The sequence below is a fragment of the Andrena cerasifolii genome, chromosome 7, assembly GCF_050908995.1.
Source record: "Andrena cerasifolii isolate SP2316 chromosome 7, iyAndCera1_principal, whole genome shotgun sequence".
NCBI classification, from domain to species: domain Eukaryota; kingdom Metazoa; phylum Arthropoda; class Insecta; order Hymenoptera; family Andrenidae; genus Andrena; species Andrena cerasifolii.
This window is the reverse complement of record NC_135124.1, coordinates 9,943,749-9,970,915: the sequence shown is the minus strand read 5'-3', so window position 1 is coordinate 9,970,915 and position 27,167 is coordinate 9,943,749. Positions and strand designations below refer to the sequence as shown.

At 48.6% G+C, this 27,167-nt stretch overlaps 1 protein-coding gene across 7 annotated transcripts in view; it reads left to right on the top strand.

Annotated features, from left to right (window-relative positions):
* The window catches only part of LOC143371590 (uncharacterized), a 265,689-nt gene that overhangs the window by 226,223 nt on the left and 12,299 nt on the right, over positions 1 to 27,167 (top strand). For 6 of the 7 annotated variants that reach the window (XM_076816911.1, XM_076816910.1, XM_076816912.1 and 3 more), the window contains 3 exons: positions 14,162 to 14,381; positions 20,734 to 20,879; positions 22,306 to 27,141. In XM_076816911.1, coding sequence (XP_076673026.1) covers positions 14,162 to 14,381; positions 20,734 to 20,879; positions 22,306 to 27,141 — 5,202 coding nt within the window. The remainder of the gene's footprint in view (positions 1 to 14,161; positions 14,382 to 20,733; positions 20,880 to 22,305; positions 27,142 to 27,167) is intronic. The other variant, XM_076816908.1, reaches the window with a different exon arrangement.

Sequence of the window (27,167 nt, the reverse complement as noted above, 5' to 3'; positions counted from 1 at the left end):
TCTCTCTCCAGTCCATGTGATTAGACGGTCGCACGGAAGCGACGTACACGTCGGTAATTGATTTTAGATTTAATTTAATTAAGCGCCGATGCGCTGGCTTTCAACGCGTTCGCCTGGCTTTTAGCGTCCGCCTCGAGTCTTATTGCGTTCGACTCGCCGCGGAATTCGTAATCGCGTTGGGATGTCATAAAACTGTTTGCAGAGGAGCCCTCGACGAGCACGGCTCGTATTTTTGCTCGATTGTTCGCCCGAGCCGCGTCGAATTTAGCCTGATCGCGGCCAGGCTCGTCGCTTTTATCTTAATCGCGCAGAGATGTCAGCGGGCTCTAGCTCCCATCGACGTACGCGTCGATGGCTATTTCGAAGCTGTGGGTAGTTTGCTAATTGGCCGTGGAGTTTTCCTTTGGCTGGTGGAACTTGCAGAGGGGGCTTGGAAATTTTTGCTTTTGGCAACTTCTGGTTTAACGCGAGGTACTCACTTGAGTTTGGAGCGGGGAGTGGTAAACTGGTAACTTGACAACTTGCTCTTAGTTTGTGAATAAGTGTGTCAGAGTGGACCAGTTTGTGTCTTGAAATAGAAAATGAGTGTACTTTGAATCAATGTTTGGTTAAGACAGTAGGCTGAGTAATTGTTGTTTAAAAATGTTTCTAAAATAATGCTGGTACGAAAAGTTGCATGGAGATATAGCTCACGGTGGTCACTAGTTGCGTCTGACTACAGACGGACCCTTTTCACTTGCTCGCGCATATTTTATTTCTGCGTCTGGTTTAGGACATACATAGCTTAGACAGCTTTATATCTTTCGTTGTATCCTTTAAGATGCGTGTTACTTCGAAAACTGTTTCCATTAACGATTTAAACTAATCAACAATTACATTTAAGGATTCCAGCTTGCACCCCTAATTTATATTGTATGTAATTAGATAAAGTTCGTGCATATATTCACATCGATAATGTAGAAGAACGCAGGATCCATAAGAAACACTATCAATTTTAAAGAGTCAAGTAGAGACGTTTTGCAAAATCGACGAAGGCTGTACATGACGAGGAGAATGCCTTGCAATTGATGACACGCTACCCGAGCGAAGTTTACCTATGACAAGGGCCGATCCTAAACACGGAAGTTAAAGGGAAATATACGAATGAATAGAGAAACTTTGCATCGATTTGGTTCAGGGTATAACAACGGACTGTGAATGCTCTTTGCCTCGGTGTAATAAGCCTAATGAATAATGCAGAGTCGTGGCATCAAAGAGAAAAAAAGTAGTTTCAGAACCAGTGCATAGGAACAAGAAATCGACAAGAGCAGAATTACAATACCGACAGACTTACTTTAAAATAACAGCTTTCAATGGCAAAGCTGCTTTCGCAGTATCGCTGAACACGACGCGTATGCAAATCCATTTCGCGATAAAAAAAATTACCCGTTTCCATTCATCTGGCTTTATCCATATACAAATTTCAATACATATTTCTCGCCTACTTGCGCAATCATTAGAAACATGTGATTTCGACGTACATCACAAAAGTTTCAATCGTTTAGTGCATCCAATCTAAGTTTTCTTAACTCGCAGAATATTAGCCAGAATTTACAAAGCACAAACGGCTGTCAGCCAATGATAATAGCATTTTGTCTAGAGCGCGCACGTATGCGGAGGCACTTTTATCGCGCGGTGAACGCCAGGCATGCACTCCGTTAGAGGCCAACGTCTGCAAATTGCAACCTCGTCGTCGTTTGCTGTTTATTTCAGAAGATTGTCCGCTGGAACGCCGGCACATTAGTTTTCAGAAACGATCGGCAAAACACGTCTAGATCGCGGTAATGTCACAGCGCTGCGACAATAGCCCCAGCGTCGGCTGTACTATGCTCGGTTTTATCATTCGTATTACGCTGTCAGCGGATAAACCATATTGAGCCCGTTGCAGCGGCCAGAGGTGAGCCGTGCATTATCGTGCGCCCCATTATCGATTGCTTCGACTTTCTGTCCGCGTAGCCTCGCGACAGAGGCTACTTCCTGCTGGTGGGTGAAGTAGAAACGCGCGACGATGTGCATGCGTGAAACACAAAATTAACGCGACTCTTTCCTGAGAACAGTTCCAGAAAAATTAGGATACAACCATTTCAGTGAAGACGAAGCGTTAAGTTCCCATTTGGTTATAAGAAATATTAATATATGTGACATAGAACACCTTGATTTTTGAAAGTGAAATTTTGGAAATAATAGTGAAGTGTAATTTAGAAGCTGTACTGCAAATAATGTTTTGTACTAATGAAGATCATAGATTAATCATCCTCGGGGTATGAGTCACACCGAAGTTTATAGTTTCTATAGTTTACCCACAAAAGCGAGTCTCAGTAAAGATTTAATTTCTCTGAGACGTTTGGCGAATAAAATTCCACGATTACCTGGAATAAAGTACCTAACTCACTCTTTATCAGCATTGCACGTGACGCTACCCCCCCACATCTTTTCCCTTATTCCATTCCCCCCAGGAGAAAATTGTTTCCACCGTAAATGGCTCTTTATAACGAACGGTCGCAAGGTCCCATAATTTCATTCTTAATTAAGACGCCATTCGCCCGGCGCTCCGATAATTACCCAGGCATAATTGATTATCGGAGAAACCCCCCGCGACATTTATATCACGGAGATGTCGTAGACAGCGTCCAACAGCGTATCCATCGATATTTAATTCGCGCCAGAAGCGACGCCAGCGGTATTTATACCCGTGGCGTTTTATAGCTGGCGTGCTCCGTTTTCGCCGTTTCATCGCGGCCGTTAAATATTGCAATCAAGTGGAACAAGTCCACTCTAGTTTCTTGGATCGGTTCACACTGGATTATGCATCTGCCCCTTTGAGCACGCCGATGCTCCTACTCGGATATACACTTCGGCCGGTAATTTCTGCCACGTTCTATAAACCTTTCGCTATACGTATCCACATTTAGACTGTATCCGCTCGGAACTATACCCCCCGATAATCGGTGAGTTTTCGAACTTTTCCTCGGATTGTAGAGGCACGAGAGCGCCGAGCAAGTCTCCCCGTCGGAACGATGAAAGAAGTTAATAGTGACCGCCTCGTTGGCGGGAACACCGGCCCAGCAGAGGCATACGTCGGCTGTAAAGGGTACCTACACTTAAGGCGACAAACATCGGCCACGCTCGGAAATTCATTTTCCCCGCGACGTTTATCGTAAATCAATGCAGCGTTCCGGCCGCAGCGAGCTGCAAAAGTGTCCATAAAACGCGGGCGTTCAGCCAGATCAGATCGGCCGTGACGTAAAACGGGCTGCAGTCTCGACCGGGATACATTATATTTCTCATTGCCAAAGCGGCTCGAAATAAGGGGCTGCCAGAGAGAGAGTGAATCATCCGCGGGCTCGATTCTATCGGGCTCGCGAATGCTTGCCGCGATTCATCGCCCCGGCACGAAAATTGCCTGTCCGTTTGCATTTTCCTCCACGATCTACAACGTAGATTTCTATTAAAATCACCCCTCGGGAACTATTTTTCCACGTTGCTTAAAAATAGAAGGCATACGCTCCGAGGAAATATCGTTCCGAATGCTGCGGCGGCTTACAAAGTGGTTCGAGGACATTTATAGATCCTCTGTCTATATTAAAACGGTACTCGAGATGCAAAACACTTCTGTTTATTTCAATTTGGCCGCGACAAATGTTCGGCGCTGTTGAAATAGTCATTCCGCAAAGAAGCGGTCGTGTTTCAAGCAATGTCAGGTTCAGCCGATGGAAGAGCGAAGGGTGGAGTATCGATCGTTGTTCGGGGAAAGCACGTTTCACCGTGGAAAAACAACGAAACTGGGGGAAGCTCGTTAGCATCGATTACCGATCCGTCCACTGGCTAACTATCATAGGCAGATTGCTTTCCCAGAGACCCAGCTGGCTAGGTTAATCCGCTAAAAATTCATCTGTGGAGGTCGGTTGGCTCTCCGTGGAATTTTCGATGAGGCAGCGAAGGAAATCTCTTTCCTGGAGAACAGACGCGCGGTCGTTTCTTCGGGGTTCGTTGAACGAACTGGGGTGGAGGAGGAATAAAGAGAGGTGGGAAAATAGTAGGCAGCCGAGGAACCCTGCCATTTTTCCTTGGCCGTGCATGACTTACGGTCCGTATTATCGTTACGATCTCTTTTCTCCGGGGTGGGAGGGGTGCACGCCGTCGTTCGATAACGTCATGAAAGTGAACACCGCCTTGGCTCGGCCTTCTTTTATTGAATCCACGAGAAACCGCTCTCTTCTTTTGCTCGGCTTTACAAACGAGCCCCGGGGAAGCGACTCGGAACGAACCTATTACCATGCCACTCCACCGGGGCACGATTTTTATTGGAAGCTCGATAATTCCAGCGGCGATAAGTTCTTTTACATACATCATGGATTCAGCAGTAACGAGTCCCTTCTTGCGAACCGTTCCGACAATTCGATTATTGATTAACACATTTACCGCCACGCGAGTTGATACGATCTAAGGTAAGATATCCAGTGACATAAAACAGGAGACAAATTAGTCCTACATGAAATATAAAATCTCCCCTAAACAAAATTCCCAGTAGCGTTGTATTTTATTATTATTATTAACGGGAAACCCTTTAGTGCACAGAGATACAAAATTATTACCATTACTACATAGAAAGATAAAAATAGGAGAAAGAAATAAAAAATTTTCTCTATGCTTCTCAACTGAACAAATTTTTTTTGTTTGCCTCCGTAGACGCGACATTGTAATCCACGTTAACAAAAATTGTGAAGTTGAAGGGGTGTCGCGTTGGAGAAATCATGTTGGGTTGATCAACGGTTAAAGTCTCAATTTGCAAGGTGCGCACGTCGGTCGAGCGGCGGGGAGGGGAAGAGCGGGGAACTCGCAATAAATTCCGGGTAGGAAAATTAATGTCGCAAAGACGTACAGCAGAAAGAGAGAAAAAGAGGGACGGTTGGTCGCGCGGCGGCTGCATCCCCTGTTCTACAACGGGGGTGAATACGCACTGCATACTGAGCGGAACATTACCCGACATTATAAATGAGAATCGTAAAATATTATGGCACGTACCGCGTCCCCGCTTTTTCTTCTTTCGCCTCTCGCTGCCCCTCCCGTCGCCCCGCTGCTCGCTAACTTTTCTGGTTCAAGATGAAATTATCGCGACGCCCACACCTGCGCCGATGAATTTTTAAGCACGTCCATGCGTCGTCATAATTACCTCCTTTTTTTTTTTAAATTCGCTTCACTTCCCTCTAGTTCCGCAGCAGAGCCGAAAATTTTAATCGACGGTTAGGTGACCTCTGAAAGTTATAAAATCGAATTAGCAGCATGGGTTGCGCGTTAATTGGTCGAAGGATCGCAGGCAAATTAGCCGTGGCTAATTTTGCACGTCAATATTCATTAATTAACTATCAATCACTGGCGATCGGGGGGGGGGGGGGGTAATAGGTCGGGCAACTTTATTCGAACGTTTGCCTCGGTTATTTCAAAGCGGATCGGTATATAATCATGGTTTTAATGGCGGTGATTTGATTGGTGATTAGTCGCCGATTGCTACAGTGTATTGCGCAGTTTATAAACGTTTCTATTTTATTACCGAGGTTAACGCTCATTTACTGCATCAATTCCTGCAATATATATTTAAAACATATCCACATTAATTAAGTTTTTACCAGTGTTCTTACGGCGCGTCCAATTACCGTAGCAAAACAATTTATCATTTCAATATCTCCTTGTGACAATCTCTAGCCTGAATGGTAGCTTCTACTCCGTCCACCACAGATGTAATTAACAACTTATAGACTTAAATATATTTCGCTCCTGTGACAGTTATCACGAGCTTCGCGAGATTTACATCGAGCAATTGCACTTGAATAAATTCAAGAAAAGCAAAATGGCCGATACCATTTCAAGTAAAAAGTCTAAAATCGTAGAACTCCTTTTACAAGCAAAAAAAATCGACAAAAATCCAGTTACCCATTGTTTGATCCTCAAGCACGTCGCAGTGCACCACTTTCGACCGTTGAACTCATCGTAATTAACGCTTGCGACACGACCACGGCCCAAGGAAAATATTATGACACCCTTTCCTGTTTCCACTCACCCCGCCCATCTCTCGGCCCCTCAGCGCCGCGGATAAAATTACATCGCCCACGCTGGAACTTCTGAATTATGATCGCTCTCGCGATTCCCGCGACTCTCTCGATTCTCTCTTTCTCCGATCCCGATATACGCACGGACAGACGCGCGCGCGCGCGCACACACACCTCGGGCCCGCAAAAATTTCGCCCCTGGCTTTCGTTAGCCCGGCGTTCCCTGATCGTTGCCGATTCGCGACCAGGTCGAAGGCGGATAATTAACGAGCCGAACCCACCGCCGCGGCGACGACGACCTTAAGAGTTTCCCGCTCGTCTCGCGCGATATTTATGTTATTCGTTAGCGTGCGCAATTTAGGCAGCCGGCGAAATTAATTGCACGCCACGAGGACCGTAAGTGGACGGCCAGGGAGGAGGGGAGGGCTCTCTGCCGGTCAATCAGCCAGGTAATACGTGCACCGGGAGGAAGAAAGAAGGTGATCCGTTCGCGTACGCGAAACGTGGGGTTGACTGTTCGCCGGACGGGTTACTTATGGCCCGATAATTGGTATAATAAGTTGCGGGTGAGCTGGTTGCCAGCGGCTCGTTAGTCGTAATTCCTTTCGGCGGGAACGATTATTTTCGTCCGCGATCGCGATTGTATCATTGAGGCGAGCTTGGTAGCTGTTATTGATAGCCTTCTCGCTGGATGCAAATGGTGGTCGCTCGGCCGCGCGTAAAACAGAGGAAAAAAGGCCGCGAAATTGCCGATCGATTGGCGTCCACCGAAGACCGAGCGACAGCGTTTAATTATTTTTAGAGATCCAGAATAAATTTGATGGCGCGGATGATCGACCGCGGGGCCATTAATCGCGCCCAACGCGGCTATAATAATTCCCCGGCGATCGCCTCGCGACGTTTCGGCCATTCTGATGAGCCGACGCGGTGTTCTCTCCTTTACCCGCACTTTCATCTCGTTGTCCGCGAGCGGGAAACATAATTGCAACGTAATTACGTGAGAACTGTCGATGTATACTTAACGAGTGGTCCAATTGCGAACCGTTTATAGGAAATTCTGCACTTTGTAGCTACAACTGCGACAAAGTGTCGCGCAAGTTAATACGCGAGGCAGGAATTTTTGTACCATTACGCGAACGTTAAATCTCAATCGATTATCCCAGAAAGCCAGCAGCCCTCCATCATTTCGCCTTGCTGCGCGCCGAGCAGTAGGTGGAATTTGCGCGCGAAACGCGGCTTCACGGAGGCGGGTAAATGTCACGATGCCTCCAGAAGGACGTCCACAGTCTCGTGCACGAAAATTTCCCACGGGCTGGGCGATTGAATCGCGGGGGCCGCACGGTTACGTAACGCGAGGCCTCGTTCGATCCGCACGAACCTCGAAAAACAATCGTGCACGCGAGCGAACGCACTCAATCAACATGCGAGCCGTCGAAACGTTCTTTGCAATCGAGCATACACACCGGTTTAATTGGCTGCGTGGCCGTGGTGCACGTACGAAGCGGCATTGTACGCGGGACGGTCCAATTTGCGACGCGGATTCCCCGCTCTGATCGGCTGTCACAATTAAAGTCGTAAAATCGCGGACTAATGGCCTCGTTACATTAATTCCAGCTGCACGGCGAAGGGGGGAAAAAAAGTACGGCTGGACGATGGTGCACGAAAGCGCATAAAGCGCTCGATGCTGCCGCCCCGTTCAGAAGCTCGTTCGCCGCTCGCTTCCGCTTGGAGATGCAGGCGCTTGGAATTGTCGCGTAAAGCGAGAGGCTGATTTGATTTCACGGAGCCCTCCATCAGGGGTTAATTATCATGTAGGATCTACACCCCTAAAGAAAAGGGGGAAAAGAGATTGATGTAACCACGACTGAAGTAATTCATGAGCTTTGTAAAAAGAGAAGAAAACTGGATTTCAGTCTTCCATTTGCATTAAAAATATTTCCATCCGTTAAACTCGGCTCACCCAGGAATAAATCCCGTGTGCGCCACTGTGTTGAAGCGATTCTGACGGGGGAGTAGGTATTTGAATCTCTGTTATGTGGTACTTACTTGTGGATACTGCTTAGTAGACACTGCCTGCGTGGAATGCAGAACATCACTTTTAGTTTCAAAGAGAGGATTCTACGTCGCGCATGTAAGATTAGAATTGATTTTTGACGGTCGCCCGAGTACCCGCAGTTTTAAAGACGCTGTTCCCCGGGTGCATAAAACGTAAACGTCGTAAAACTGGAGTCACCTCGACTTACTCCCTTCTGGGACGAACATAAAGCCCCCTTGTTTTATAGTTCTCGCGCATTTAAGCGCGCAACATTTAACGAATGAAAACTGAAAGGGAATAACCGATAGATTAACAATGCGCGTGGCAATAAATACGGTGTTTTATCGTCGAAACACGATAACGCGCTTAAGTACGTTAAATCGAATATGTTGTTACGCGGCGCGAGTACAGGCGCGCGCAAATGAAGGACACCTCGCGGGGCGACATAAATTCCGTTTAACGAGCGCCGCTCGAAATCAGCCTGGGAACATTACGGTGCGATCCAGCGAGAGTGGATCGAGGCTGGAATCGTTCCGTCCGCCGCGCGATGATTTACCGCGGCGAAAGAAAAAGCAAGAATCCCGATCGATACGACGATACACCTTCGTCCACTGTGACGTACAATCGACGTATCGACGTCGCAGCACGCAAACGATTTACGAGAGGAAATGTTTTTACTGCTTAGATTTGTGCTTTCGATTAACACAAAATTTAACGTCCTCTGCGATCCCGCTGGGGGTAAGGGGGATAAGGGCTAGATGGATTTATAGACGCCACTTTTGCAGCTCTGAATAATGTTTCTGTGAAGAAATGTCTGCGCGTAAAGGACGAGATGACGAGGAGATTGAATTCTTAACAGTGCACCAGAGTTAGTGTTCGTTCTCGAGAAATTTTATAATTGCTTATTTCTTATTTCTCGAGAAATACTATAATTTCTCGAGAAACTTAAGTCTAGGAAAAATATTATAAATCTCATTTATAACATCTTATTAATAACATTAGAACCTATATGAATTCCAATAGAATATCACAGTACAGAAGATTCGATATTATTAACTGCTGAAGGTGCTCTTAAATTTTTATTTAAAAATTTAGAAAAATTGTATGCTGAATTAAGTATCTAATGAGTTTCTTGTGGCTATTAAAGAAGAAACATAGAAAAGAGGAGATAAGACTATTGTACCCCGTATAAAGTTTTTGCACGATCCAGAATTTCTTCCAAAAGGGTCAAAAGACGCATTTTTTCATTTAACAGCCAAGATATAACAGATTTTGCCACAAAAAAGAAATAGATTCGCTGACACTACATTAGACACATTGTGCTACTTAAAAATAAATTTTAAAACCAAAAAGTAATGTTTCGCTTTGTACAAATTTTGTATTAAATAAATAAATGTACTAATTATATTTAATATCTATTTTTCATTTACACAAGTTTTGTATAAATTCCACAGGAATAATTTATTTAGTTAATGTTTTCTTGTGTTTTTGATAAATATTATCAACATTATCCCAAAAATATAATTTTTACAATATTTTTTTCAATTTCTCAAGAATTCTCGAGAATTCTCAAGAAATATGATCTCATTTCTGATTTCTCGAGAAACAAAAAATATGGAGAAATCAGGAACACTAACCAGACTTAAATTGAAAATACTAAACTCGCACGTCATCTGCAGCTGGAAGATATCAGTTTTTTCGTCGAGCACCGGTCGAAATGACACCGTTTAAACCTTACTTTAAAGCTATCAATTACCGTTCGCGATCATTCCAGTCTTTAAATATTACCGAGCGGAACTTCGGAGCTTTAATTGACCATTTCCTCCCCACAGGTTCAGAGGCCGCGCGTAAAACAGCGATGGATTCTGTTGTGCAACCATCTTGCATCCCGCCATTCAATTATTCCGCGCGCCGTAAATGGACGAAGACAAAAAGCGTGGGGGAGAGGGGGATAATAAAAAAAGGTCCAGCGCGTTTGTCCCTTCGCGAAGCGCTCGCGCCCCGGCCGTTTAAAGCGGTCGTATTAAGGTCGTTCCTGCCCGAGGAATGGCGTCTAGTTGGCCGGGGTTAAAAAAAGAAAAGGAAGGGATTAAACCGTGGTTTCCGTCGGTCGACGCGATTATACCCCCGGGGCTGCAAAGGGTGGCGGTCAGCGAGAAATAATTCCACGGGAAACGATGCGCTTTGCCTCGGCCTCGCGTTAAAGATTATCGAGCCGGTTGTTCGGTCGAGATTATGCTCTCGCTTCGCTACCACCCCACGGCTTCGTGTGCATCGAACTGGAATCGTGACCGCCCCTGGAATGCTCCCGACCTCGGTTCCTCGCGCGCTTTCATGTCTCCTCGCTCGACAATTCCCGTGGATTCCTTTCTCCCGCCCCCTTCCCCAATTAACTTCGGCCACAGTCAGGCGAACACTTATCAATGGAAATGGGAAATGGCCATTTGTTCCCTATCTTTCAGAGCATCGCGCGTTCCTAAACTCCACGGCTCCTTTTCTTTATTACACTCTCCGCCTGAGAACATCCTGTGTACAGAGATAAAATCCTCCCCCCCTGGCTCCTCGGTATCGGGTTCGCCGCATCATTTGCGCTCGGCGCGCGATCAGCCGCGAATAAATATGTCCCCCGGATTACAGAGCGAAACCGAGGCGAAGCCGGTAAATTTCATGGCGCTGGATTCGGGCCGCCCGGTAATTGCTACACGCCGCGGTCTCGAAAGGAACGAGAATGAGTGGAGACGGACCGATCTAGGCGCAATTTTATTCAATACCGCGCGGCAGCGGTGTCGCGCAAGTGGGCAAGATTAGCGTGTTTAAGGTGATCACCGCTGATGAGCGGCTCGCCAGAAGGAGAATGAATAATAGACCGGTCGGAGGGAACACGTTCTGATTGAGTTAACCGCCGACATACGTCATTATACGCCGACTCGTCGGCTCTAGACGCCAAGGCCGGCTGCTAAGCGAATACGTACAATCTCGACGTCGTATTCAGGTCGTTCTTAATTAACCTGCTCGGTGCTCCGATACAGGCAGCGACGAGCCTTCGACATGCACCTTCGCGGCTCGTCCGCGACAACGATCGTCGATCATTGTTTCCAGCGGAATAATCAAGAGATTATATTACTGCTAGGAGCGCCTAACTGGCTGCGCTCCTAACAGTAACGATAAACCATGCCCGTAGAAATATGTATACCGTTCAGACGTATGTCCGTCTAATACAGGACACGAACTACTCGCGGTCGTCGAGACTCTTGTCAGGTCATCAATCCTGCTCGACCTAACGTTCTTGTAACCTTCTCCTCCTCTTTAGTGACGTGGATTTATACCCCGGAGCGTGGATGAAGATAAAAATCCAATAAATTCCGGCGCAAGTGCCACTAAATTCCGTGCGAGCTGAACAGTGGAAGGAGCACGGACATTACCCGAAACGATCGTATCAAAATATCGATCCCAACCTGGATCACTGTTATCGACCCGAAACTCAGACGGGTTATGCAAATCCCCGGCCGACCTCCCCCGCTCGCGTCAGCCCCTCGTTGTCTGCTCGTATCGTTGCAACGTCCGCGGCGATACCACCAATAAAGGCGTCCCGTAAGGATCTCGCAATCCACGGGACACAAACGGTTGTCCGGGCACCTTCTGGCCGACGCTGAGTTACATAAGTGCGCCCGAGAAGCCCGGGGCCCCGCGTTCGGCCACGCTAAAACTCTCCAGAGATAATCTGGCCGTTTCACCGCGGTTGTCTCGCCATAATTGGCGAACGCCGGCGCGAGAGCGTCGCGCAAAAGCGAGGCAGAACGTCGAAAAGGGCCGGCGAACGAGGGCAAAAGGAGGAGCAGCGAAGGGTGGGGGAGAGAGAAGGCCACGGTGGACTCGATGCTCATGAATCTCATGATCGATGCGCGATCCACGGTGCGCAGAGAGTGAAAACGTGTCCAAGTTGGAAGGCCGCGGGCCGATAACCGGTAATGGCCGTCCAGGACTTCACCGTGTTACGTGTCAGCCCGTGAGACGTTCCACGGCGATTTACGGCTGCGTACACGGTGCCATTACCGAGCACCGTAAATAAGACGATGCACGGGCGACCGGGGGGACAGCGGGCCCCTTGTGCCGCGGCGGTTCATAATTTTTAACGTGCCCCGTGCGTGGGCGTCGTTAATTTCTGGTCCAACGCAGCGCGTTTTTGTCGGTCTGCATCCGCGCTCGCGACGGTAAGTTTCTGAATCGCACGTCATTTCGCTGGATACGAGAAGAAGGCTGTCTTCATCGTTAGATTTTCAAGCGCGACGTAGTCTAGAATGGGAGGATCGCTTGGTTGACGAAACTGGCGAGGGGTTCGAACGTATCGCGAGTATTTTTGTTTGAGCGAGAACTTTACAGTTTTTCTAGATTAAACGTTAAGTATTTGGTTGTAGGTGAATCATCGATTGTTCTGGAATAGAAAACCCTTTCTCGAGTAGGGGAGACCGGGGCTAAAAGTTCCGGGGGTAAGTTGTTCCGACGGCTCTATCTTCGAAATAAAAAGAGCGTTGTACTTTAAATTATTTTTTCCGTGTGAGTTAATCACGTCACTCTGTCTCCTACTTTAATAGCGTCCGCGACAGCGAATTGTGTGGTTGTAAGCAAGGACCTATTAGTCGCGTACCAGATAAGGGTAAATTAATTTTTTGGTCTATTTAAATTATTTAACGTCGATATTATAGATTGATTCGTTCTTATGGATCGAATGACATTTAAGAACATGGTATAATAGCGTTTATCGTTTGAATATATGTATAAGCAGAATAGTCTTTGAAATTGCTACACGTGTCAATAGGGGCTAGTTGTTACCCTGACTTGGGGCAAGTTGTTACCGTAACAACTTGTCCCACCGCAAATGTATAAGGTGAATACCCCAATTTCTGCTCATTTAAGAGGTACCTCGTCACAAAGAAGATGTAAAAAAAATTATTTGTGATGAAAATTTGCAGAGTAATTGATTAATTCCTTAATAATAAATCAACCAATTCAAAAACTATTTAAGAAATATATTTCAAGATGTTTAACTATTAGTAATTTGTAATTAAATATGTAATGCAATAAATTACAAATAAATTACTTTCTATGAAAAACCTATTACAATATATTAAATACAAGCTTAAAATCAGAAAATATAATAAATTGAACAAGAAATTAGTCAATAAGTGAAGAGAATAACTACATTATTCTCCAGTCATTTTTTATGTTTTATCAAAATCGAAACTTTTAGCCCCGGTCTCCGCTATCCCATTTTGTTCAGCAATGTCTAATCCACGCAGACTATAGTCAAAGCTGCTAGAAAATCGAATTACATTCGCGTGCGACGCGACGGGCGCGCGCGAGCGGAGGGTGCAGTTACGCGTAATTGGATAATTATCGAAGCTTTCAAAGAATTGTCCCCATAACCGGAATTTAAGCGTCGCGATGTATAATGCAACGGGCGACGGATACACCGGCGCGAGAACACGCGGCCCGCGCCGCGTTTCGTGCCGCGGAACTGGGTCGTAGGCGGATTTATTCGTTTCATTACGTGATTCCGCCTGTTTATTTCAATGTCCGCGCTCGTACAGTCAATCTCCATTATCCGTGTCTCGGGGGGTTATGCCCGGGATCGCTTGAGCAAATGCCAAAGGTTATTCCCTCGTAAACTCCGGACGTTATACCGCGAAAGTGCGAGCGTGACTCTTTTTACGAGGCTCCTTTCCCTCGAATCCACTACTTTACGAACTGATACGACGAAACTTGGAAATCATGAAGAATGCGCAAAAATTATATTCCATGTAATCCACGCCGCTAGCGTCCCTTCTTCTTCGTTCGCTGACGGAATGCGACTCTTTGGCTCGCGTCGTAGCCTTTCGCTGTCGCAGTGGCCTGACTGCGACAGCTGACAATTCGACGACGAAGATCGTTGCGTGTTAGAACGACGTTCGCGGTTTCCAGAAGCATCGGCTCGAATCGATCCTCCTCGGGGGCCAGAGACGAACGGTTGGAAAGTAACGAGTGCTTTATGTTCTTGTTTCAGGTTGCGACACGGCCTTGGAGCCCGGATCAGGGCAAGACACGGGAGATGACCAAGCTCTGCAACCATAAGAGGAAACTTTTGCTGCCGATAACGGCGGCCAGCAGTCCTGTTGCATCCTGTACCACGGCGGTCTCCTCCTCGACATTATCCTCCGGCCAGGCCGCGAGCGCGGCTCACGTGAACGCAGACTCGCCAGCGTCGCCGGACAAACCCCGAAAAGGTAAGAGTACGCGACCTTGCGCGGCGATTCCGCTTCTCCATTAATTTAGAGGCCTCCGGCCCATCGAGACCCTCGTCGCTTTCACGTGGGAGACTTTAGGAGTGACGACGCGGTATATTTCTCAGTCCTCTTGACACGGCTACAGTAATTTGCATACTTTGCATATTCACCAGCCTGTACGTTTTACATTTTTTATACGTCTGATGTCTAGTATATGATAATGTCTGCGCAGAGTTTCGTCAGAGGATTTCGAGAAATGAATTTCTGCCGACTCTAAGTCTCTCTCGTTTAGCGATCCGCGTAAGCATTTCGACCATCGAATCGATTAATTCCCGGTATCTATCCGCCGTTTGAGAAACTTTCCGGTTCCCAGCGTCGGTGCCCGGCGATCCACGGAGCCGTGAAAATCCCACTCTCCCCGGGCCCGTCGAACGAGAAGCGCCAGGGCCAAAGTGGCTCGATTAGAAAACGTATTCCTCCCAGAGGTAATCTCGCGAGAGAAATCGCGCGGAAGGAATTTTCCCGGCCAGTCAAGACTTTCATCCCCCGCAACGGACGGCTAGTGTCGATCGATCAAAATCAGAATTTCCCCCGCGGGGGAAAAGTTTCTCGGCACGGCCCGAACCAGCCGTCAACTCGGCCCAACTCGATCGCATTATACATACACGCCAATCAATCTCACGTACACAGAGCCCCGACCGCGGGGAGGCGCACGTACGCATCCTCCGTGTGCCATCAATATATATCGCCCCTCCCTCCCCCGCCCCTGCAGAAGTTTTCCCATCGATCCGTCGTATTAACAAAGTTCCGGCCGCCGGTGGCCGACGGAGCGACGCGCCATAATCGCCGGGAACGTTTATTCACCGTCGTACCAGAAAACACGGGGCGGAAACTTTTATTGGAAGACGACCAAAAGTTTTTCCTCGCGAGCCCCGTGATCATTAGGACGGGAGAAAAGTCCCAAGGTTGATGGGATGTAAGGGGGGGAGGGCGGGTAGATTGGGGTGGAAGAAAAGGAAGGACGAAATTGCGGCATTAGCGGGTTCTGTTGCCACCCCTTTCCTTCGCTCTCCTTCTCTCGCAGCGAGAGATGGCATTAAACTTCCCGATGTCGGTGAAAAAAAGGGGTGGAGGCGGCTAGCACGACGGAGAAGCGATGGAGGCGTTTGCCCTGCCGGGGGTGGAATGATGTATCACCGTGGCGGCTAAACTCTCCGTCCGGATTTCATTACTAAATCCTATAACCGACCGAGGTCGCCCCTTTTTTTCTCTCCTCTTTCCCTCGACCCTACCCTCCCCACCCTCCTCCTTTCTTTTTCATCTTTCCCTTTCTTCGTCGCGTCGCTAATTAAACGGCTGCTATTCCGCGCGAAGTCTGCGCAACGAGAGGCGTGCTCCGGCGATCTCTCGCGTTACCAGGGGAAACAATAGCGTCGCGGTGAATTGAAATTCGCTGAGTGTATTTCGGTCGTTTGCCGGCTTAGCGATTTAACTCTCGTAGCCTTTCCGCGAACTTTTTAACCGTGTTTCGTATCCACCGCGCCTTCTGCGAGGTCAGATCGCGCTATTAATTCGATGTCTGACTTATTACAGACTTGTACTACTAGGTTTTCCTTTTTTCCTTCAGTTTAGCTTCCATCAGTGCTGATCGTTGACTAACAAGGGAAGATCCCGAACCCGGAAATTCAGAAACTTCTGAAACTTTGTGAATATGTAGGGAATTTCCTCTTGATTACAAAGCAATTTTTGTTTGCTGCCCAAATTCACTCTAAGGGGGTGTAATTCGCCCCTGAATATCCGATTATTTCTCGATTTTGTGTTATAACTCGTGAACTGTAAAATAATTTTTTTACCAAATGATAGATCTAATTAAAAGAATAAACTTTTGTCTTGAAACCTTTTTTCTATCTCTTACAGTTTGCGAGTTATAACAGAAAATCGGAAAATAGCCGAATTTTCAGGGGTTAATTTCATCTCCTTCGAGTGAATTTGGGCAGCAAACAAAAATTGCGTTATAATCAGGAGGAAATTCCCTATATATTAACAAAGTTTCAGAATTTTTTGAATATTCGGGTTCGGGATCTTCCCTTGTAAGTAGCAACATACGGTTTTAGATGGACTGTGTAGTATCGATTCGCCAACAGCACATAGGTGTTCTTGGATAGTCGCCTATCCGAGGACAAACTATGCTCAACGCAGTTTAACTTCTGAGGTCTAACGAGAATCGGTGCATTCTGCGTGGTATGGTACACTTTGAAGTGTAGCGTATCGTACAAGTAGGTAATATAGGGTGGTTTAAAAGTAGTGGGCAAAATTTTAAGTCGGAGTTTACACATTAAACGTAGGAGAACAATCGTTCTGTACCCAAAGCCAATAGATCTATGTACTTAAAAAAGGTAGAATACCTTTTAAAAAAATTCGATTTCTTACAGCATCTCCGTTCTTCATCCTGGACCTCGCGTGTCTTCAAAAATCATCGTGTTAAGCATCGTTGAATGCGTCTCAAGGGCACCCTTTCTGTAGCAAAAGAAACTCGAAATTCAATGAACATTCAGAAATCTCGCCTAAGTTGCATCAAGAACCTCTAAAAGAAACGCCGGACAAAAGTAAAATGAGCACACCGTGTATACAGTCTCCGCGAGTGTTTCCGCGGGAGTTTATAGGGTCGTTTTAACATCGACGCGAGCGTTCGCGCACACGGGGGCGTCGCTTCGATTCCAATTTTCCGGTGATATAAAACGACGCGGCCCGAGAAAACGTCTCCCCCGCCCTCGTCCTCCTCCTTTCTTCCTTTTTCATTCCCCTGCGTTTCCCTTTCTCCGGGCATTCGAACAGCATGGTAGGGGGGTAATACGCTCGCGCGGCGTGCAAACATACACCCCTCGGAATAGCAGACGCGGGGGAGCGAGAGTAAAAAGAATAAGCTGGGGCGAGGACGAGGGAGGATGGCTGGGGGTAGGAGGAATCGAATGAATCTTTATCGTCGTCGCTGTTCCACAAATACGAGTCTCAATAACGAAAGTCGATTTCATTTCTCCTCTGTTCTCCTTTTGCTCGATCCTGCCCCGAGGGTGGGGGGGAGCAGTTTTATGCGCCGCGGCTTGCCAAGGGAGACTACCGGCGGCTGAGAAAGCGGAACTGGATCGACGCGATTAATGGAATTCCAACGGCTCGTTACTTGCATCTGAGTGTACTCTCGATTTCGATACGCGCCGGATCCGTCGCCTGGTCAACAAGGGCGGCGATTATACCGCGCCAAACAAAGCTTCCGGAATTTAATTCGCGATTCGCGGAGGCTTCTGTTGGCTTCCACGATTCCTCGTCGCGTTCACCGAATCTCGTCGACACGTCGAGCCAACGGGAGCGTGTCGACGATGTCGCGCGTGTCAAGGGGAACCGAGACGCGTTAACAGGATCGATCGCTTGGCTGCGTTACGTCTTTCTTGCCCTGTTAAACAATTTTCCGCGACGAACCCAGGCCACCCCCTCCGTTTGTTCGATCGATCACGGCCGTGTTACGGCGGCGCGATACGCCCTCGCGACGCTGATACATCCTGGAGAAAACGATTTCACAGGGAGCGCGCCTCTATCCACCTTCCCGGCGCGAACACCTCTGCAGCTCTCGGGGTTTATCGCCTTGTCGCGGGGAACAGGTCCCTGGGAACCTTAAGGTGTTCCCTGTGTACATATGCCTGTAAATTGTTTCGACACTCCACCGATTGGCTCACGGAATATTCCGTGATTCTACTTCTCATGATTATCTACGGGTCACGGATTACTCCGTGCTTGCAGGTGCGCTGGAACTGTGCATGGATACATTCTGTTGACAATCTGGTGCACCGTTGCACTTAAAACTAGCCACCTCGACCCATTGTCTTGTCTCCAATCCAGATTTAAAAAGCTCTTAGGTTCTATTTCCCTGTAACTGCAGCCAATAACGACGACACTTGATACCTCCATCCGAAGGTGTACTCAGTTTCAGGAAGCCTGCTGTAAGTAATTTTAAAAGTGTCCCACAGATCCCCGACATTTAAAGCTCCTCTCGCGCGAGTGATCAGACGGTCCACAAGCTTGCGTCGGACCCTCCCCGTTTCTGCAATCTGGCCACGCGAGCAGCGCCTGTATCGCTGTCGGGCTAGCAAGAGAGGCCGCGAGATCGCTCGAAAGAGGAACCGAACCAATCGGCCAGCTCGTGTCTTCTTATCGTCGGGGCGATCAATAAGTCCCGGGAGGAGGAAAGAATCCGCTCATTCGCTGCCAGCGACGTCAACGCGACGATGGTAGTTTGGACGTAGCCGGTCTGGTGGGGGGGCCGAGCAGGAAGGAGGACGACGATGGCTGGGGGTGGATGGCGGACGGTGGTGGTGGTGGCGGACAGAGAGTTGATAAGGGTTAATTTCGGTACGAAGAGGCAGCGGCGCCGCGGTGTTCCAAATGGGAAGCGGAGAAAAGAGGAGCCTGCGGTCCAACGTCTGTGTCCGGTTGTGATTCTTGCGCCTGCCCCGAGTCATGTTCACCCCCGCCCGAGATCCCTCCAAACCACCTCCGTTTCGTCCTCGGCCGACGTCCTGCTTGCGGTCGCGCAAGCGCGTTTTACACCGCTTCCGTTTAGTCCGCTTCAACGGCTCGGCCACGTCGTTGCGTCCGACCCAACGCTGGCACCGTCATGGGAGAATCGAGAGATCAGTCCCCGGCCGAGGTTCGATCGGGGGTCGAGTAATTCGAGTGCCGTCGAGACCCGCCGTGCCACCGAGTCAGCCGCAGAGAAGTTTCGGTTTAGCAGCCCCGAGAGGAACAGATTGCCATAATTGCGCTCGTTGGCCCGTTCATCTTGCCTCCTCTATCGAAACTTGGTAGCGAAGCGTCGACTACGATCCGTACCGCGAGGGTCGCTTGAAAACGATGGGAACGATCTTCGGTTAGCATCCCTGCGAGACTCGTCTGCTCGTCAGAGTGTACGATTTCCATTCGAACTGTATTACTTGAAATCTGTCGATGATATCTCGTCACGTTGAATATACTGTAGATGAAAGTAACGCGGCAGGAAGGAGCGCCCATTCGATCCAGAAGGGAACTGGAAAGAGATTCCGACGGTTTAACGTTTGGCGGGGAGTTTCCTCGCAGCGAGTCCCACTTAAAAATCCGCGATATCATCGCCCATATTTCCAGCGATCAAGCCTCAAACACCCTCCGACGATATCCCGTCGTATCCCGTAATTGCTACGTCATCTCTCCTTCGTCAGGCTTAACGACGGCAGCGTTTATGGCCGTGAGCCATTGACTGCAGATTTTCGGGGTGGAAGAGGGAGAGGCGAATTTTACGCGTTCATGCGGACTTTCCTCCCTCGCGCGGGAAGCCACAAAATGCTTGAAAGATTTTACGCAAATCTTCGCCCCCTTGGAAATCGGGTTAAACTATCGCCGCTGCAGACAAGCTTGCCTCGCTCTCCTAGGTGGATTCATTATTACATCCACCCCCGTCTCCCTTCCTCTCATCCGTTCTCCCCCGGTTTCTTCGATCCTCCTTCCTCCCACTTCCGAATTATCTACCCCCATTGAAGCTGTGGAGAATAATTATCCGCTGTAGGCTCACGGATAAAAGACCGCCATTGAAAACCATCCCCTTTGGCACCCTTTTACCATCCTGCTTTCCCGTCCTCCTCGTAAATCAAGGTAATTTCGCAGTGTGAACGCTTTTTATGGCAGCTTGTCGGCCATTGATCGCGCGGAATCGCACGGTTTCGTTTTTCTTCCGCGGAATATCAAACAGATACTCGTCCGTCGATGAGATTTCTTTAAATATGTAGAAAGTGTAGAAACACCACCAGATTTTGTCGAATCTTTTTTAACACTTGTCCCACTTCGTACACAATCTCGTGGGAATTATTTTGTCCGGAAATAGTAAGTTGCGACGAAAAGAGTTTCAATAAAATTGAAATGCAATATTGTTCGTTTAACTACGTATATATGTATTCATTATTCCTGTGAAAGGGTGGGTCTGCAATTTGATAATTTGCAGTTGCTACCTATCTGAGAGTAAATGAGGTTTGCTAATAAGGAGCGTGAGTGAATAAAAGGGGAGGAATCTTAGAATTGTCGTGCTAAATGGGATTTAACCTTGCGGGTGGGACTTCGAGTGAAACACTTGTTCATTAAGCAGTCCGAAGCGGCGCTTGAATAATAAGCGGAGGGTCAAAATTAGAGTTAGGGAAATGAGTCGTATTTTAATTCTCCACAATCCTGTGGAGTCACCGCGCTTTAGGATTTCATTGGGGGCTCAGATATTTCCTTGATTCCATTGAATATTCAGCGATGAAAATTTGGTTAGTATCTATTTTGTTCGACTTTGCAGATGGTCTTAACAAGAAGAAGAAGAGAAAACTAGGGGGGATTGGAATTTTCCCTGGAGTCTCGGTCTCACAACTCATGGCACAGCGCGAGAGGGCTATTGTTGCGGCGTCTGGAGTTCAAGGTTCATCGGTGCCAAATGGATCGCAGGTAATGTAACAGTAATCTCAATTAAATTGCTAATGAACCTATATATGCTCTTTATCGGTCCCCTGAGAGATACAATCCCCCGCCTTACATCTCTCCTTTCTCCGCCGTTACACCCATAACATACACCTGAAACTTACACTAACTTAACCTAAACCTTAACCTAAGCCCTTATAACTACGCCGTCACGCTCCGCTCGCACGCACGCCCCTCTTACCCTAGCCTCCGCTTACGCTCACACAATCACCCCCCTTCCCTATCCTTGACCTCCGCTTCCTCTGTCACTTCCATATATCTATTCTCCTCAGCCTCCCCTCTCCCTCATCCCCTAGCACTTCCTTCACAATTAGGGATGGAGTGCAAAATCACTAACAGTGATTTATCACAGTGATCGCAGAATCGCGATCACGGTCGTGATTGTGATTTTTTTAACTCGAGTGAATTGTTTACTGCGATCGTAATCCTTGATCTTGATTGAATTATTTTTTATAAAATACTTCAATATAGCTTGTGTTACAGTCAAAGCGTGCTAATTCGGCGAATATATAGAATGTACATTCATAAATAGTCAATGTATACACGCACTGATTTGATTGGCTAAAGTATTCACATATACATTATACTTTTTAAGTAAAGTGAAGAAATATTCGTTAATTTAAATAGATCAAGAACGATTGCATTGGTTCAAAATATGCAACTGAGATTCTATAAGAACAGTGAGGACTTGAGAATGTTTCGAGAGAAAGTAGAAATTGGGGTTATGTGGCGCGTGCAAAGAGCAGTTATGCTCTTCACCAATCAGAAGCGATCACGAAAATCACGGATCACTGTGAAAAATCACCGTGATTGGAAACGAACGCGATCGGATCACTCGTGATTCACAAATCACGGTTTCAGCCAACATTATTCACAATACCTTGCCACCCTCTCTCCTCCCCCCATCGCAAGCATACCTCCCACACATGCTCCCATGTCTCTTCCCCCCAACCGGACATCCTACACATCCTTTTTTCATCCTTCCTCTTCCCAATACCTCCCCCCCAATACCTCCCCCATCCCTTCTTCAAATACCCCGGTACTGCTGTCCCTCCCCTTCCCCGCCCGATACCACCTGTTGTAATTCGATCCCCTTCTAGTCTAAGTCTTAAGCCGTCAAAAACATCCCTACTCCTAGTAGGGTTTAATCCCCTACTAGCGCAGGTAAACTCTTTTAAAATTCATGTCAATGCTAACGTTATATATCCTCCAACTCTTTCCCTTCTCCCTCCCAAACTCCGTCTGCCCTTAACCGTGCCCACTCCCGGTCTCCCCCTTCACCTTACACGCCCTTCCCTACCTTCCACACTCACTCATTACTCTCTCCTTCACCAACTCACTCCACTTTCACTCCAGCTACAGCAATCACGTGTAAAAACTCCTTGCATTTTAGGTGTGGCCGATCGCAATCCCCAATTTGCAAGTTCAGCAGAGCAACCAACAGATCTGCCATCAGACACTGAACTCACCCTCCCAGAATCAAGACGTGAACGGCTGTGCAACGAGGAATCCTCAGCAAAGGTTAGGTCAGCACAATATGTCGGGGATGCTGATGGGAAATCCGCTGATCATGAATCAGCAGGGCGCCAATTTCAACAACATGACGCAGCAGCAGCAACAGCAACCACAGCAGTTGTTGCAGCATCACCAGCAGATGCAGCATATGCAGATATTGCAGCAGCAAGAACAACCACAGCATCAAAATGCAGTTGTAAATCAGCTGGCGCAACAACAAGCCCCCCACTATCTCAATCAGTTGAATCAACAACCGTTGCACGTAATGCAGCAGCAGCAGGAGCATCTGAACCAGCAGCAACAGCAGCAGCAGCAGCAGCAGCAGCAATTGCACATGCAGCAAATGCAGAAACACAAGATGCAGCAGCAGCAACAGCAACACCTAGCCCAGGAAGTTGACCAACAGCCAGTGACGTACAATCCACAGCATCCGTCGGAGAATTACGTGCATCACATGCAACCGTCGCAAGTATCGTCACAACCTGTTCTTCACCCACAGTTGCATCAGCTTCACCAGCATCAGATGCAACAGCAGCCTCAGCACCAGCCTAATCAGCACGTGATGCAGGCACAACCGACGGATCACTTTCAAATGCAGATACAGCAGTTGCAGCAGCAACAGCAACAGCAGCAGCCACATCAACAACAAGTACCTCAAGTGTGCGTCCAGCCTCAGTATCCTAATCAACAGTTCAGCCATCATTCGCTAGATGTCATGCAGCAACAGGTTCCTGTTTCCGTGATGAACACTATCGGCACAGCTGATGTTCAAAACAGACACGTTCGTGCACCTTCTGTCACGGATGAGGATCTAAACGCGAAGCAAATGCAGCAGCAGCAGCAACAACAGCTCTTGTTGCATAACCATACTATGCAACGACACCACGTTGTTCAAAATGGCAACCTGCCGAATAATTCACACGAAAACGTGCAACGAATGTACGGCCAGGATCAGGTCCAGTATCCCGTGAGGAACTTCGATGCCTCTAAGGGAACTACTACTGATGTCAAACATCAGCAGCAATACGCTTTGTCTAACATAGCGGGAAGGAGCCCGAACACCAATCACACTGTCGAAGCACAATCTGGTATGGGACCATACGGGCAGCCCGGTAACATGCATTTCACCTCGAGGACACCTCCATGGCAGCAGAATCGACCAGCATCGGGCTCTCACCAGCCTCCCCTCGTCACTGTTCAGAATATCACGTGCAACTCCTTCGACCGTGTCCCGCCTCTGCACCATCACATTCCACAAGCCACCACCTGGACCGACGAGGTGGCGCGCAAAAAGGCCAAGTCCAGCAAGGTGATGGTGAAGAAACAACGGCAGCACAGCGTTACGGACGTCAGGAACAACAGCCTCGATCAATCGGCGTCGAGTCCAATCGACGAGTTCAACGAGAAAAGTCAGCAGAATAGTAATCAGATAGGCTCCACTGTCAACAGCAGTGGTCCATCGTTCTTGGAGGACCCCAGCGGTTATCTCGCGCAGCAGACTGCTCTGTTGAACAGCACGATATCCAGGCAAACTGGCGTCAGCAGCTCGCAAGTGGGGATGGTGAACAACTCGAAAACACCGCAGACCAGTCACGGTTCGCACATACCCAATAACGCTTATCTTCCACAACCAAAGCCTTCCTCTGGAGCCAGCCCAACTAGTACGTCGACGTTCAACTCTGTGAAGAATCACGCGACCTCGCCCGTCGTCGTCCACAGTAGCATGACGCCCACGTCGAGCAACGGTGGGACAGACTCGGAGAGCAGTCCCTGTCAGGGCTGCGTCACTAGTGCCGACACTCACTCGTACGCGCTGGATCAGTATAAGCAACAAATGCAACGCCAGTACCTGATGCATTCAGATCAACGCGACGACCCTGTCACGTCGTCCACGTTTGGAGAACAGTTCCAAACTAACCAACAGCAGGCTGATTCGAGACCGATCCAAGGTGGTACCGTGAGCACTAGTCACGGATCTCCCATTGGAACGAATAGCCCAGCAAATTCGGACACGGCAGCCTCGTCAACACCTGGCATATCGCAGCCAGCAACGCCACAGAGTCTTATTTCATCGCAGCCCTCCACGCCGCATAGTTATTCGCAACCACCGACACCTCATTCGCACGCCACGTCTGGTCAGATGTTGTCTCAGCCTCTAACGCCTCAGGCCCAGCAACCATCGCAATCTTCGATGAGCAGTGTACAGGAGCAACGTTCAGAAACCCCTTGCTCTGCTACAACGTGTTCCACTGGCGTTCCTGCGTGTACGTCCTCTTTGCAGACATCCTCCTCCGCCTCGGACAGCATGACGACGCCTCAAGTAACGAAAAGGCAAACTACGAGACAGTCGTCACTGGATGGCTACCAGCCACACCCACATACCGTGAATGCTGTCACGAGGGTACCGATGAACCATTTCAGTGGTGCATCGTCAGTGATAACTACCATGGCGAGTGGGCACACTGTTAGCAGCAACACCATCACGTCTGTCCTAGCCGGTAGGGCGAATACCGCCACTGTTTCGATTAACACGCCTTCTGGGATACCGAATCCTGCCATACCAGACATACTATCCAACAAACCTCAGCACCAGGCACCGCCGACAGCTTTAACGAACGTACAAACCACTGCTATTACTACGCACTCCCCTCTGCCGATCAGTCAACCATCGATGGCGATAAGCGTCTCGAAGTCACCACTGGAGATGGTGCAGAGCGTGGTCAGTAGCATACAAGTACCTCAGGCCAGTACCAGCTCGCCGGTGCATCCGCAGAATCAACAGCAGCATCAACAGCCACATCAGCATCCCCAGTCCAACGTTCAGGTTCACAATGTTCTCACTTCTGGTGGAATACTCAAGCATCCTGCTGGGTCCACCTTGCCTCCTGGTCATATACTGGTGTCCAGCGGTGGTCAGCTCATAATGGCTAGCACGGGGTCAGGTATCAACGGCGTGATGGCGCCTCCGCCACCGAAGATCATATCTAACTCGAATTCTATGCCACCGTTGTCGGTGTCGCCTATGGTCACCAGTGTAACGGGGGCTGTGAGTCAGGTGATCCCCGCGGTAGGCGTGGCTCAGCAGGTTATAGGACAACCGACCGTGCTGGTGAACACTATTCAGACACCTGTACTCATTCAGCCCAGTATGATGACGATGGACAGTATAGGGCAGAACGTTCAGATACCTCATCTGACCGTCGCTACTGGTAACGTAATACAGAACGCCCAGTCGATCCTAGACGCGAACCAGGACGTCCAAAGGAACGTGAACGCGAACCAGGGATTGGTGAACAGGCAGCCAGGCCTTCTGTCGCCAGAGTCGGCGATGAGCAAAAAGAAAGCGTATAAGAAACGAAAGGCGAACCCTCAGACAGTAGCCTCGATGCTGCACATCGCCTCGTCCCAACAGAACGCTGGCATGTTGATGCAGTCGCAGTCGAACTTCGCGCAGCAGAACTTTCAGACTCAGAGCATAGGCGGGCCGATGCTGCAGGCGTTGACCATCGTCCCAGGGAAAGGTGGCGCGCCAGCCCAACTGGTAATGAACGGGCAAGCTGGCGCAACGTCGGCGCAGTTCAACGCTCAGCAAATCATCACGAATCCCCAACCAACTCAGCAAATAAATCTCCTCCAGCCAGTGAATCTGCTAAACGGAGCTGCTGGGATGGTTCAAAATTTCCCCACCATTCAGCAATTCATCGTCCCTGGCATAGGAAGCATGGTCATGTCCGCTGACGGGACGGCCACCCTGTTGCAAGACACCGGGAATATCGGAATGCAGCTGCAGATACAGAACGTGAACGGTCAGAACGTGTTAACCCCGGTGCAGAGTCACAGCGGAATCTTCAACCCCAGCCAAAGCATCTTGGCAGCTGGCCCTGCCGGTATGGTAATTCGTGCGCCGCAAGCAACTGGTGGGAAGATCATTCAACAGCATAGCCCTGGCGCGCAATTCCTATCACCTAACAGTGGCCAGTTCTTAGTGAACGGAACCACGTCATTTGGAAACCAGCTGAGCCCAATAGTGGCGAACGTTAGCCCGAATCAGCAAGTGACGTTCAACGCCTCGCAGGTTCGTCCATCTAACATGCAGGGCCAGCAAGAATTCATACAGATGAACGGGCAGACTTTGATGGTGCCTTGCGGTACCGCACAGAACATCGCCGTCTCGTCGGCTCCCAATCAGCAGAACACCACGTACGTCCAACAGAACACGACGATCGTGCAGCAGCAGACAACTATGGTGTCCAACAACCAGATACCTAACTTTCAAGCTGCTGCTTCGAACGGGGCGGCTGTCGATCCTTCCATGAACATCGATCATAATCAGTACATCTTGAGCTCTGGCATGATTCAAGGAAAGGCACCGACTTCCCCCAAGAGTAGCGTCAATTCACCGTCTTCGGATCAGAACGTTGAACAGCAGCAGTACGTTCTAGCCAGCAGTAGCACGACCGTCGTGGAGAAAACTGCTCAACAGAGCGACCAGCACAGTCCGCTGATGGCGAGGCACTCTGTTTCGACGCAGACTGCTGGCAACCAGGCGAACATGGCTCAATCAGCCATGATGAGGCAGGGATCCCCTCCAGACACCACGACGCATAGCCCAGGGAACAGCCAGAGGTCCAACAGCCCCGCTGTGGACACCACGACCCATGGAGCAGCTTCACCAGCGCCACCCATTACAGCTAGACATCATTCATCGTCCACGGTAATACCGAACGTTTGAGTATATTA